Raw genomic sequence first — 15401 nt, forward strand, 5'->3', positions numbered from 1 at the left:
CAGTAATAGGAGAGAGGTATGTATGTGTGTGTATATATATATGAGCACCTCAGAAGCACCATGTTGTCTACAATGAGAGACAAAACACTGAATTAAAATGGGCTTTGGCCTGATCCAGCAGTCCTTTCTAAAGTTCTTATGACAAGCTGTCAAACTGAATTTGTTGCTATCAATAGTTATTAAATTACCTGAGACTTAAAATAGGTCTCCTGAGGGGTAGCCAAAACATCAGCAGATGCTATGTCAAGGTGCATAAGTGTCTGTCGAAAAGAAGGCCGATTCCGCGGCTTGCTTTGCCTGCAAAATTAAGAAAACAAAAGGGATACCATTCAGTAAACTAACCTTAGCTTAAATTGTTGTTTTTTTTCCTTTGAAGGTTAACTTACAAAAGAATATTAATTTCTATACTTATTCGAATAGGCCAAAAAGGATGAATTCTAACTACCATATTTTTCGGAGTAAAAGATGCACCTTAGTTTTTGGGGACAAAAATAAGGAAAAAAAAATTCTGCCTTTGCCTACCAGCATTCATGTTTTTCAGCTAGCTAGCTTCCTGACTTGGAATATGTTAACAAGGTCAGCCGATGAATAGGCATAGCAACTAAATCAGCCAATGAGGGCTATTTGGACTCTGAAACAGTATTTGCCATGTGAGCAACAAGGAGACAGGAAGGAGACAGGCTTAGCTGAGAACTGAAAATGAAACTGCTTGTGTTTTGCATGTATTTACTGCTACCTTGGAAAACCTGCTTTTGGTATTGTATTGTATATTATTATTATTTTGAATCCTGCTTACTTGTGTGTGCTTTCTGAATGTGATTGCTGCTGCAAACTCTGACCAGCCAGGTCAGCTGCAGAACTTATTGCAGCCTGATTCAGCACAGCTGATTGGTAGGTGGATCGGACTGCCAGAATACACCCAATCAGCTGTAAGGATTGCCACAGACCATCCCTGCATTCATGCCTCATGTTTTTGGCCTGTGGGGATGGGTGGCCTGTGTGGGTGGGTGGGGCTACATTCAGTGTATAAGACGCACCCAAATTTTCACCCTTTTTGAGGGGGGGGGAAAGAAGTGTCCTATATTTCAAAAAATATGGTAAATAATATACCGTACTAAAATAACCAAACAATTCATTTGCTGCTTTTTTCACTGCATATAGTCTTTTTTATGAATGGACTTTTTAAATAGTCTTTTTATCATTCTTTTTTCTGTTTAACACTCTATAGCAGTGGGTCTCAACCTTCCTAATGCTGCGACCCTTTAATACAGTTTCTCATGTTGTGGTGACCCACAACCATAACATTATTTTATGTTTTCCGTATTTTTTCGAAAATATGTGTTTTCTGAAGGTCTTAGGTGACCCCTGTGAAAGGGTCGTTCGACCCCCCAAAGGGGTCCCAACCCACCAGGTTGCAAATCACTGCTCTATAGTCTGTATCTCCTTTATTCTTTTAGCATTTTTATGTTTTCTATGCCACACTAATATCTCAATATTCATAGTATTCCTTCTTCATTACTAATTTTTACTTCAAGCTACAAAAAAGGCATACTTTACACCTGGACATCACTGAATGGACAGCAACAGAATACAGCATGATACATCTTGGAAAAGTCAGTTGAAGTAATGATATTTCCAACAGTAATGTGTGGTTTTGGAAACAAGACACACAGGAGAGAGGAAGAAAATAAATTTTACTGAGCAATGGCTTTATAGATGGGAAATTATCACAGACTGCCAGAATAAACCAGTCTTGGATAAAATGAAAACTGACCACAGTAGTTCCTTCAAACAATGATCTTCAAACAGAAACTCACATTAGGCATGCAATGAACAAACGATGGACTGGGGGGGGGGAACCAATTGTACTTCGCAAAAGTGAAGAAAATGGAAGGGATAGACAATGGATAAGGTGAATAGAAAAGATCAAGGAGATCACCAAATGTTTTTAAAAGAGCTATGAATTGTGATTACAGATAACTTAAGGTAGCAACCAATTGTCCATATAAGTATTGGGTCTGATTCAATGATACTTATCTAATTGTTGACTACAGATCCAAAAGAAATCACAGAAATTAATTTTAAAAATCCATAATTTGAAATAAATTACATTTACTATCACATTACACATGGCAATTTATAATGCACTCATATTAATACTCATTCTTTAAACTTCTCATATTTATCAAGCCAACAAATGATTTAAAGTCTTATTATTGTAATTTATGAAAATGGATAAGATCATATTGCTAGCAATCTATTTTACTTCCAATTTCTATCTATATTAAGGTACAATACAAGGAAGTAAACAACAGTTAAATACGATTTTACCATGTTTGCTTCATAAGAATCTTGAATCCATCTGGACAAGTGGAAGGTACAGGAAGATGCAAACTATTACTACCTACACCCCAGATGATGGCTGAAGAGTCTACATCTTTGTATGGAATTTCTCCAGTGAGGAGCTCCCACAAAACCACTCCAAATGACCTGATAAAAATAGGGGGAAACAATATTAAAATCAGGAAAATTGTTGAAATTTTATTTATGGTCAATAACCAACAAAGTAGACCCAAAGGTTCTTTTTCAAAAGGCAACCAGACTTTCTTTGTTTTGCCTTTTGCCTTTTTCAAAAGTACCTTGGGACAACCATGACCTGGATTACAGAGAAACTCCATAAATAACCAGCAAACAACACTGGAACAACATATAAAAACAGATTCAAATACAATAAAAAGAAATAAAGGCTTAAGGACCCTGCTAATTAAAATTTACAGGTATAAAAATAAATAGTTGAGACAAATGTTAGATGTCTTAGGCAGAATTATTTTGCAGAAAGCATAGTGCAGAAAAATATTTATCAAAATGAAAACTTAATAAATAAAATTAAATCTGCCAGCAACAACAAAACATGGAAACACAAAGTAATATATTTTTAATAGAAATACTGAAATAGGTGAGTAGTTAGAATAGTATTACTTGCCATATATCTACTTTTTCAGAAACAGGTTCATTACGAATCACTTCTGGGGCCATCCAAGCGACTGTTCCAGCAAAGGACATTTTTGTACTCTTATCGCTGAGTTCTTTAGAAGTACCAAAATCAGAAATTTTCATCGTATCATTGTGGGTAACTAATACACTGAAAAGAATAAAATACACAGGAAATCAGAGATTCATAGTAATTCCACCCTTATTTCAATTTCAGTTTCCTTTATGTCCTCATTGTATAAACTCTGTCAACTCACTTGGGTGACTTGAGATCTCTGTGGATAATTTTATGGAGATGTAAATAATTCATTCCGCTAGCAATTCCAGTGGACCAGTCTACAAGCAAACGAGGTGTTACCTTTCTACCTGCTCGCAACACTTCATACAATTGTCCATGTGCACAGTATTCCATTATTATACAGTAGCAGGGTGCCTGTGTGCAAACGCCCCTAGGACAAAGAAGAACAATAGATGTTTTTAAAAAATCAAAATCAAAGCAATGGGGAATTAAGAAAGAAATTAGTAAAGAGAAGTTTCCGATTCACATTTCTACAGAATAATGAAGAGTACTTCCTAAGAAACCACTATTGCTTATTTATGTGCCATTTGGTCAAATTAGACCTGGTATATGAAGAAAATTAAAAAGTAAACAGCACATGATTTCCCCAGAGAACAGATTACATACATCCTTGAAGTATATGAAATTGTACCGACAGCAATGACATTTTGATGAGGTGAAGACAGAAAGAAAAAAAATAAGTTCATTATAATGAAAGATTCAAAGATTTCCCCAAAACACAGACATTTATTATTGTTCCTGGCTAGAAGTGTTCAAAATATTTCAAAAATTGAAATTGATTATATCAAGATCAGAACTGTTTGAGAAACATCGGAACATTTCTGATGATGTTTGAATGTCAAAGTTTCAAGGTTGGGACATTTTCATTTCAAAAAGCTTTCTGCATTTCTATTCATGATTAATAGCCTTTTAGTGACTATTATTTATACAACTATAATATTTCTCTAAGAGATTTCATTATTTTTGCTCTTTTCACCAATAATAGATTATTGTTTGTAATTGAAAGAACTCATGCATATGCTATTACAAACTACTTTCTTACTGCATCAAAAAATCCACTTACAACAAAAGTAGTAATTCTATTGTATTACCAGATAATACTTTTTCCATTAAGAACTAAAATTCAAGAGATAAAGGAAACTTCAGTATTGTACTCTGATTGTCTTTAATCAAGCTATGAAGACTTGCAGCATCAGTTTGAAAAGGTAACTCTAGAATCAGAATAATGCATGTACAACCCACTTGAAAGCAATGATGTTTGGATGTTTCAGTTTCCTCAGGTGTTTGATATCAGTTTCACTCTGCTCTCTCACTTTCTTGATGGCCACTTCCTCTGTACGAAATTTGCCTAAGAAAACAGCTCCTTGTGCTCCACTGCCCAACCACTGCAGTTCAGATATCTCTTCAAAAGGAACCTCCCATGTATCTGATAATAAACAAGCAGTTATTATAATTGCAACTAACTGCCTAATGACAAACAACAAAATAATAGCTCATTTGGTATATTGGCAGTTTGCAGGCTTTTTAAGAACATGCAAAATATATGCATCTTCAAAAGATTTTACTTCCTATATAACAATAAATGTATAGTTGAATTCTAAAATGTGAATATTTGCTTGTTCTAATTCCATATATTAAATCGGGGGTGTTTTTATGCCACTCAGAATTGTCTTAATTGAATTGGTGTTTAACCCTGCAAGGAATAATATATATATTATTACACACACACACACACACATGCCTCCATCAGCAGCAAGGTTTATTAGATAGAAATCAAGAGAGTCTCTTCTTTCCCCAAACCACAAAGCTTGAATTAGAAGACTATCCTAACTAGTAAAAGAGAAGTCAATTGTGACTGAAATCCAGTTAAATCTTCAATATGTATTTTTTTATTTTCATTGGGGGGGGGGGTGTTAGTTAGAACAATGGGGTACTATTTATAGTTTGGTTTTTGTGACAGATATGTCACCTATGTCAAGAGGGAATTTCTTAGTCACTGTGGTCAACTGCAATAGATTTTTTTCCCTGAGTATTTATGAGGCAAGCAATGTCCAACACAGCATATACTGAATCTCCATGACTTGTTCTCCATAATGGACTTTAATTTGGAGAAGGACACAGAAGACCCAACTGCTTTAATGAAGATGGGCAGTAAATTACAGGGAAAACCTGGTTTCTAATTTACCTTTGATTCTGAAGAAGAGGGGATTATAAAGGCCTTAAGCAGCTGGCCCAGGAAATAGTTTCCATTCATTTCAAAGCTATGATTACTATTCCAACCTTTGTATTAAGCTTTTTAAAATAAATACAGAATAATTTCTGAGTAAAGTTACTTTATGTTCCATTAATCTATTTATTTTATCTTAACTACATTAAATGATGCTTTGACTTAGAGAAGCTTGTATGATATGATGTATTCTTACATTATTACTTATCTCAGCGATAACAAAAATGTCAAAGCTAGGGGAGACTATTATTTGAATGGAGTGATTCCTGACAATTATTAGTACTCAGACCAAAAAAGACAAACCAATACTGAATAACTAGATTAACACAAAATATATCATAGATAAGAATATCTGTCATTCTTGGAAACATCTAAAAATAAAATGTGTATGATAAAATTACATATAAACATAAAATGACACATGCTTCTTTTCATAATTCTGACTTTAAGGTGTCTGCAAATTAACAAAGCTCTAGAGAACACAATCCCTTTGCCGTGAAGCTTTTGGAAGGGGCCGGGATGGAGGAATAATAATAATTTATTTATATAGTTTACCTTGTTGTTGTAGTTTGTAGTCAGTAGAATAGGCTTTTCCTATAATATTCCATACTGGCTTTAAGCAGCCGAAAAGTCCCTCAAGAAAGCCACCATTTCCACTTCCTGTTCTGTTAAATTGTATTTTGATGTCTTCAGTTGCATGATTGTTCTGTCCACTTATATTGTTATCGTTGCCCTGATGAACAGTAGTTTCTAAATCATCTTGTTCAGTAAACTGGAGCACACTATTTTCAAATTGGTCCCTGGAATCTTCACTTACACTGGTTAATACTGTTGTGGGCACTGGGCTATTTATATTGTCTGATGCATTGTTGTGAGGTAGCTCGCCTTCTCTTCCCTCTTCTATGTCTTCAGATGAAGGATGGACACCAGAGGATATACATTCCCCATGCATCTCATTGAAGCTTTTATCTTCATTGGGACTCTTATTGATAATCGCTGTAGAGGAAGACCAGCTCAGGAGCTCCTGAGAACTGGTCATTGTATTGTGGGTATGCATGTGTATGGAGCAAATAGTCAGATATATTGTTTTACGAGAAATGAATGTTCATCCATAGTGCTGAAAGTGGCCACAGCACCTGTAACAAAACCAAGGAACAGATTACAAGAATCATACAATCAGGGAGCACATCTGGGGAGGACACTGCAAGCTGAACTTCCTCCAAGGAGCAAGGATGGGACTGCAACCTTTTATGAATCTGGCTAACTTCCTTCAATGTGGCCATCTTATAAAACGGGGACCCAGAAACAAGGCAGGACAGTGTAAGCAACATGTGTAAGAAATAACTTTATGATACAGTGAGGTCCTAAAGACTATGCTTAGAACATGCATTTTTTGGCTTGCCCACAAGTTTAAGAATTAGCATTAAGGGTTTTCTCAATAAGCAATGATTTTATTATTTACTAACTTGCTTGGCTTTTTATCACACTCCAGCCCATTCATTTATCAGCAGGTTAGAACATGAACTAAATTATGCTAACTTAGTTTTGTTATGATTACTGCCAATATTTTAAAAGAGATATCTGGTTAATGTACCATTTATGTATTATAGGGCATATTTCTGCCCTTCCATCTTTTAGAAGAAGGTTAAAGACTTCAGCTGACCTTGTGACTTTTGCCATCTTGTATTCTTATGTTTATTCTTTGCCTATTTTGTTTTTGTGATTGTTAAGATGATTCTTGGTTTATGATTTTGACTTCTAAATGTATCATGGATTTTAATTAATTGTCAATATCATAGAAACTATTAAGAGTTCTTGGATTGTGGAAGTAATACTTTAATAAATACCGTAAATAATAATTGATTACTGTACCTTAGTTTGATTTACAGGGTTTAAGCTTCAAAACTAAATCAAGTTTCAAAAGTATCCTCTTTATTATAGCTGAAGAAGCTAGTTTTAGCCTAAAATTAACATATAACATCAAAATGTTTTTCATCAAAACCATAAATTTAAATTAATTTTATGACAACTTGGGATGGCATTTCACATCAGTTCCTCACAGCAGAGTATGCTGAGTAGGTGCATATTAACCAATTGGGATGGAAGAAAGAAACAGTAATATCAGGTGCTTAGGAGAACATACCTCAGCTTGAAGAAAAGCTAATTTCTCAAAACACTACAAACAATCAGTTTTTATATTATTGTCTTCTGTTCTAGATACAGTATTGAAAAGACAGTCTTACTAATATTTTCAGAGCAAAAAATGCAGGAAAATACTTAAGGACAAAGGGCAGCTAGAATTATTCCCTTTAAAGTAGCTATCTGACATTGCTTCTTCCATTTCTATATAGTATCTATACATTTTTATACACTACTGTGGAGCATATTCTTCATGGGTTGCCAATTGATGCCCCCTTCTTTTCAGGGATTATTCACAATGAATTATTACTGACCTCAGTAGCTCCTACTATAAAAAATTCCCAGAAGGGGCACCACATACTGACCATCAATAAACAGAAACAGATTGGAATTATATATGAGATACAATGCTAGAGCCTTTGAAAACAACGGGAACTGACAACATATTGAGATTTAGAATTCGTTTTTTTTTAAAAAGCTAATGGTATAATGCAAAATATCTGCTGTTAAAAAGAGCTGTTTGCATATGAATGAACAAATCTAGCCATTAACCAAAATAGTTAAAAATCAGTTTGTTTATAGAAATGAAACATCTTAAGAAATAAATGTGTAACCGAGAAATAAAACGAGTAGCATGCTTTTTCCTTCCATCCAAAACATACTGCTAAAACTGTTAATAATGTTAGATTTTAAACTGTATTAAAAGGATTCTGAAGCCATTTCACCAGACAATCAGACAATCAGATTACATTTTCACAAAGGAAAGGAGGGAGAGGGGAGGGGGGGTAGCCTGCTGTTCTGAAATGGATTGCAGTTATTTCTCTTGATATTTTCGTGATACCCTGCATGTCAGCTAATTGATAAAATTCATTCTGTTCTGTTTTAGAAATGGATAAAGATCTCTGCATAATGTGCCAAATTGCAAATTCAATATGTCTATAATAGCTCCACAGAGAAGTAAAATACAGACTGCTGCCCAATACAAAAATATTCTCAGCTTTAATATGTCTTCCAACATTTTTTCTATTGAACCGACAGACAAATCTATCCCATCTTTTGAAATGAACGATTAAGACATAATATAGGTTCTTCTGCAAACACAGATCTTGAAGCAAGACAAGATTTTTACCAATATACTTACAGTGACAGGAACATTATACAACTATGCTCCATGTCCTCATTTTATGGAGAGTTGGCAAAAGACAAACCTGCTCAATAAAAGACAGAAAGGAAATTCCACCCACACAATCCTGCAACCCCACTGCAAGCACAGAAGCTACTAACGTCACAGATTCATGAATGGATGCCTACGAGGCTGTTTTAGGTCTCCGAACAAACCCTGCGGTGGTGTGTGCTCTGGAAGGGGAGGGAAACAGAGGAGCAGCCAATCAAAGGCAGTCAACTATAGCTTGCCTTTCTTCAGAGGAACCTCATCACAGAATGGACAGTCACCACCAATCAAACCCAGGCAACAGAGTCTCAAAGGGTTATCAAATAAACCCTGCCAGCTGGAAGGGGTGCAGAGCAAATAGAAACAGATGACAACATAAACAATTCTAAGGTACAAAGGCAACATATGGAAAGCATAGAATTGTTGTTACGGAGCTGTAAAACAGAAAAGCTCTATATCTCTACTATATAGTGAGAATAAAAAATAAACTTTCTTAAATAGGCTTTGTTCACCACCTAATGTATATTTTGTTCATCATTAATCTCTGTGTGTGTGTGTGTGTGTATCAATCAGAGGTGGGTTCCTGCCAGTTCTAACCTCTTCTGTAGAAGAGGTTTCACAAATCTACTGTGCCGTTTAGAACCGGTTCCAGCTCTCTCCCCCCGCCTGTCCGGACCATGATTGCCCCACCCGCCGCTCACTGATTGGCTGGCTTACCAATTGCCCCGCCCGCCTCTAAGAGTCCTATCTAAACCTTAAAGTCTTAAAGCTGTCAAGTTTGAACATCCCTGGGTTTTTTTTTCTAAAGGGTTAGGGGTGCAAGGGTCTTGTAACTTGACAGCTTTAAGACTTGAGTGCTTCAAAGCCAGAGTTTCTGAGCCAACATTTTGGTTGCTAAGCAAGAGCGTTCTTAAGTGAGTTTCACCACATTTTACAAGTGGGCACACCCAGTGACATGACTGCCAAGCCACTCCCACTCGGCCACATGGCCAGCAAGCCACTCCCACAAAGCAGGCCACACCTACAGAAGAGGTTCTAAAAAATTTTGCAACCCACAACTGGCATCAATATATCATTATATTTATTTATCAGGAACACTCTTCATTTTGTTTTAAAATTGCATATATCACCCATGAAACATAGTTAATAATTTTAAAATATGTATAGATTAGATGTTTATATAAAAGCATATTTTTGTTCTTGCACGGCAGAGCCTTCCAATTTAATGTCTAGTTCAGATAAAGATAGAAGAAAACTATTGTTTTCTTCAATGCCAGTTCCTCCGAAACCACAAATAGTGTTTGAAAACTTCATTACAGTTTTTGCATCTGATGTGTATGTCTGTGCCTCTGTGTATTACATAATTACATAATTTTCACATTCCTCTATGACAATAGTTTTGTACAAAATTAGTATTCAGAGTTTAAATAGTAACATGCATACTGCAATAGTATATACATTTATACAACCAATCCTTAATTTAATATTGGGTGCTCCTACACAGCAGGAAAAAATATGGAAAAAGTGGTGGGAAAGAAGAGGAAGGTTACAAACATAATATTTCATTCATGAGGGCGAATTGCCCTATTAAATTTTTATTTGAGGTATTCACTGCTTTTCAGAAATATACCAGTACCACTACTTCTTATTTCAGATCTACTTGAGTGCCTCCATTTTCACTAAGTTAGATTTTAGAAGAACATTAAATGAATGAATGGAAGCAGACCACAAGTATTTAACAACTTTTGATACCAAGCATGGAAAATTTTAATATACAAAAATGCTATTTAGACTAATAATCTTACAATCTTCTCCAGGTTTATAAAGGAATTTTTTGCTTATAACTTGGGTAAAGTGATGTACTTGACTATATCCTGATTATTTTTTTCCAGAAAGCCTATTTTTTAAATGACACTGTAGGAAGTTATCGCCCAGCCCTCTCCCAGAAAAATGAAATATCCTAGGCAATATTGAAAAGGCAGAATATTACATTTCCCTGGATGTGAAAAGGAAGAAACATGTTTTAAAAACAGAGTAGCTTCCTGCCCATCCCCCTTTTGTCAATGGGCCATTAAGATGCCCAAACCAGGCCCTTTACATAATAAAGTGTTCTCCCCTTCAGCTCCAGGGTGATGGGATTAAGGCATGATTAGCCTTTCCCCACTCACCACATGGCATCTGAGAACTCAACCAAACCTGGATTCAAAACATAACCTAGAGAGTTGCCCCTGTGGCCCCATGGGAGTCTGACAACCAATCAGAATACATTTGTTACACAGGAACAGGAAACAGAGAGGTGGGGCGGAACAGATTATAAAAAGCCCAGCTAGCCCCTTCCTTGGCCCTTCTCTTCTTCCTCACCCAACATTGAAGCACGTGATCACCTTTTCTGTTCAGGACTCAAGCCATGTGGTCCTGTCCACCATTAAACCATCTTTCCAAGCAGCTTCCATGTCTCCAGTGTCTTTTTCACCACTTGGAGCCGAACCCAGAAGGACATTTCTTTCAACAACACTCATACCAAAAATGTCTTAGATTGATTCCCCAAACAAGAACTTAACCATAGTTTCAACTGGGAAACTATGACCATCCTAGCCACATTCAAAAACACTGGACAATTCCTGGAAGCCTGGCACTCTGACAAATTGGCTATCAATTGACACATAGGAATTAAAAGCATCTACATACTGTGCAAAAGAGACAATCAAGAAACCAAAAAGGGAACCAAAAGACCAAAACACCTCTCCACCAATAATCAACACCCATTTGAGCATAGATGAACACAAAGATTAACAATAAGACCGACAATGAAGAAATAAACAATATCCCAATCAAGAAACTACTAAACAAGCTAACAGTAAACAGCCCAACTAAAGAACCTCCAACACCACCCTCACCAACACTGACAGGGCACATCACAAGAATATAAATTGAAAGCAAACTCCACTCAACTACTAGAACAATATTTGAGGTGCCATGTCCTTTACCAGCAGGCCAATTGGTCTGAATTGTCTTTTTTAGAATTTGTCTACAACAGCTTTGATACATTCCTCCATGGAATTTATACTACCAGACATCTTGCCTTCCAGAATTCCATTTCCTTTCCTCATCCCTGGCAGGTTCCTTTAAAGGAACAATTAGATTTGGTCAAAGTTGCATATAAGCATGCCATGCAAGACAACCTCTGTGGGAGATTTGGTGTGGCTTTCCATTACGTTTTGCCTGTTCCTGGTGAATGAATAAGAAAAGGGAAAATGGAATGTATTCTGGATTCTAAACATAGAGCAAAATTTATGTGTGTGTCATTCACTGGAAAGGCTATCCCAAATCAGAGAAATAGAGCGAGAAGGCAATAGATGTCCATATTCCACATACGGTATTCTAGTTCCTTAGGAAATTCTTGCACAATACTTGCCTCTGTTAATTGCAGTTACTATCAACAATGAGCTCTAGAATGAAGACACTTTAAAAAAGAACTTAGGCTCTCTGGTGTTAGGGGAGGAATTGGAGGAACTTTCCAGCTCCATCTGAGTCTATTCTGCCAGATTTATACATTGACTTTGTTAAGATGCCAGGCCCATTTGCAAGTGAGAGAAACAGGAGGATGTCTGTAGCCATTGAGAGTAATTTTAACAGCGGAGGTGATATAAAAGTGTTTATAGTTGTCCTTGAGGAAGGAAGGGATGAGCCACTAAGGAAAGAAACTGAGATTTCAACAAGAGCTATTATGCAGTCCAGAGGTCAAAGTATATCTGAGAACGTCACTCAAAATAACCCCACCTTGATTTTGTTTACCATATTATGGCATAGAAAGTGGCCAGCCTTGTAAGATTTTGTTACCTTACAACTATCAAGGATCTTTCCTAATATTCTTGCAGTGTTTGTTTCTTGACCTGGCCTATTTCAAAGGGCTGACACTAAGCTATACATAAATTGTGAAAAATAGAGCAAATAAATTGATTTGTATCATTTGGCAGAAGTTTCCTAAAGTTAGGAATGTGGATTAAGAAATTTTACGATCCTCACAGAAAGATAGTAAGTATAACACAAACAATCAGGGTCAAGAATAAATGAGTGCAGAATGAAAGCAGACTGAATACAAAAATAAATGATTAGAACAAAATAAGTATATTATGGCAATGTGCTCTTTCAGAGAGAATAAATGAGGACCAAATTTCCAAAAAAATATATGAAGGAAGAGTGAAATAATTAAGATAAAAGGATAGATTGGAAAAGCTGAGGCTTGATGAAATAAATGAGATCCCCAAGAAGACAGAGGTGAGTAGTTTAAAGGAAAAAAGACAATACATTACTGTGTCTATGTTGTTAGAAAGCATGGCTTTCAGGGATAGAAGCACATGTAAATATGCAGAAACCAAATTTAATAGAATTTCATTTTCTTTTATCTCCTGCCTTTAATTTTTTTTTGCTTATTATTTCTTACTTTTTCTCTGCATTGTGTTTAGAAACCTGAGAGGGAACAGCAAGACAAGTATGTGTACAAAAACAATTTATTAGAAATACAACTTTTATGAATAGTACTGTATATAAAGCAGCAGTTAAACATGTAAGAAAAATATGAAATATTTATCAGCATAGAAATTTGGACACACATTGGTAAGTCAATGTTATCTGAACTGGTTAAAAAAACAACTGTTACCCTAGAGCTATTGATAGTAAAAGTGTCTATAACACCATTTTCTTTACTCAGAAGAATGAGAAAATCCACTTGTTCATTTCTCAGGGAAAAGCATTATGTTTATTCATCACTGTACTTGGTTCATTTTCTAGAAAAAATCAGATACCAATAAAAAGATAGTCAAGTGAGATGGAGACTATTTTTAAAAAATCATTATTTGTTGTCAGGCTATTTCTGTTCCACTGATTACCTTTAATTAATACACTTTGTCCCATCAGGACTCACTTGTCTGATTTTTCTACACAATTTATCTGATTTCAAAAGCCTTGGGGATTTTCTGTCCAATTCAAATTTATTATTTTAAATGCTGGTTGGTAAGCCTTATTTAAGGGTACAAAGGTTGAGTTCAACACACAGGAAATCAAAGAACACTAGGGAAGCCAAGAAATTGTGCTCTATATGTTATTTCTTTATGTATGAATCTCTTGGCAATTCATCATATTTTCTTACTATCAATCTTCTCCCCTTCTCTTTGTTTTCTAAAAACAAGTATTATAATAGATTACCAACTGCAGCCAAACAATTTTACAACCAGCACTATACAACAACCTTAGTCTTTCAAGCTACTTTGGTCAATGGAAGGTCTTCAAGATTGATTTGTAAGATTTAGAATGACAGAATATCAATCTAATCCCATGTGTGATTGGTTTTTTTTAAATGCCCCTATGACAAAAATAAAAAACACAAAGGGAAATCAAAATAAAATGAAAAGGGGAAATTCAGTATATTGGTTATTTTGGACAATGGGGTTATTAAGAGTTTCTATGCAATATCTAGAAATACTTTTAATACTTTTAATAATTGTATTAAAAGAAAACTGGTTTTCAAAGCTAAGTTCACTCCAATTGGCACAGCTCAGTTTACTTGTTAACTTATTGTAGCATGGTTCCTATGCTTACCTATCATCCAATCTTGTTTCAAACACCCTTCTAAATCTTGCCAATACTTTTATATCATACTTATTTTATTTTATCCTCGATTACAACTAGATCTTTCACTATATAAATATATTTTATTATATTAACATTACTTAAGAAAAACAGTTATTGTTCATCACAATGAATCATTATGCCCCATTTTTATTAATTTTTTATTTAAAATTTTCCATATTGATGCTTTTTTGACGTAAATAAAAAAGCCAAATATACAGTATTTCAAAGCAATTTTTAATATGAATAAATCAAAGAGAATTCCTATTCTAATTTGATCTGAGATGACTGGAGAGGGATGCCATAAGTTTTCAATAATTTTATAATTAGTTATTGTTTTGTGATACTGATTCAATCATACTCTCTACTTAGATGATCGTTTTGCAGTTCTCTGCCTAAAGCCTTTCCGGACTGAAAAACTGCCAAATAAATAAAATGAACTTACACATACTATATTAATAAGTCAACTTAAGTTATTTTCTTAATATAAGGAAGCCTTGATTAGCAAGACATTTAATCACATAAAATAAATTCCAATGAGATTCTTTTAATAACTTATACAAGTAGTTCTCAATTAACAAGTTCATTTAGTGACCATTGGAATTTACAACCCCACTGAAAAAAGAGACATGACTATTTTTCACATTTATGCCCATTGCAGTATCCCCATGGTCAAGTGACCAAAATTCAGACACTTGGCAACCGACTCATATTTATGACTTTTGTAGTGTCCTGGGATCATATAACCATCTTTTGCAACCTTCAGACAAGCAAAGACAGTGGGGAAGCCAGATTCACTTAACAATTGTGTTACTAACTTAACAATTGCAATTCACTTAACAATTGTAACAAAAAAAGGTCATAAAATGGGGCAAAACTCATTTAAAATGTCTCACTTAGCAACAGAAATTTTGGGTTTAATTGTAGTCCTAAATCGAGGACTACCTATACATTTACTCTTCAAAACATGTTTTATGTCTCTAGAATATTACACAGAGTAAAAAAGTAATCACTTACCATTCTCAAATCGTGAATTCCAATACAAAGGCAACAATTCATGGCTCATTTTACTGTATTCCTGTTGACTGCATCTGACTGCCACTCCCTCCCAAAATGTGGATTTGGGCAAACTAGAAGGCAATTTCAATAAGTTAAATGTACGTAGT

General features: G+C 35.1%; 1 protein-coding gene and 1 long non-coding RNA gene across 3 annotated transcripts in view; one reads left to right on the top strand and one right to left on the bottom strand.

The window, feature by feature from the left end:
* The window catches only part of MAP3K13 (mitogen-activated protein kinase kinase kinase 13), a 34596-nt gene that overhangs the window by 11947 nt on the left and 7248 nt on the right, over positions 1-15401 (bottom strand). For both annotated transcript variants that reach the window (XM_087725589.1, XM_087725590.1), the window contains exons 2-8: positions 15253-15365; positions 5853-6433; positions 4313-4496; positions 3249-3440; positions 2984-3142; positions 2332-2490; positions 189-297 (exon numbers count right to left, since the gene is read on the bottom strand). In XM_087725589.1, coding sequence (XP_087581715.1) covers positions 189-297; positions 2332-2490; positions 2984-3142; positions 3249-3440; positions 4313-4496; positions 5853-6354 — 1305 coding nt within the window. In that variant the 5' untranslated portion in view covers positions 6355-6433; positions 15253-15365. The remainder of the gene's footprint in view (positions 1-188; positions 298-2331; positions 2491-2983; positions 3143-3248; positions 3441-4312; positions 4497-5852; positions 6434-15252; positions 15366-15401) is intronic.
* LOC148043620 (uncharacterized) lies at positions 6427-9108 on the top strand. The gene is made up of 2 exons (XR_015698036.1): positions 6427-6617; positions 8323-9108. It is a non-coding gene; the product is annotated as an uncharacterized LOC148043620 (long non-coding RNA).

This window comes from Thamnophis sirtalis, unplaced genomic scaffold (assembly GCF_051295495.1).
Source record: "Thamnophis sirtalis isolate CommonGarterSnake01/CBP01778 unplaced genomic scaffold, rThaSir2_p1.2 scaffold_11, whole genome shotgun sequence".
Classification (NCBI taxonomy): domain Eukaryota; kingdom Metazoa; phylum Chordata; class Lepidosauria; order Squamata; family Natricidae; genus Thamnophis; species Thamnophis sirtalis.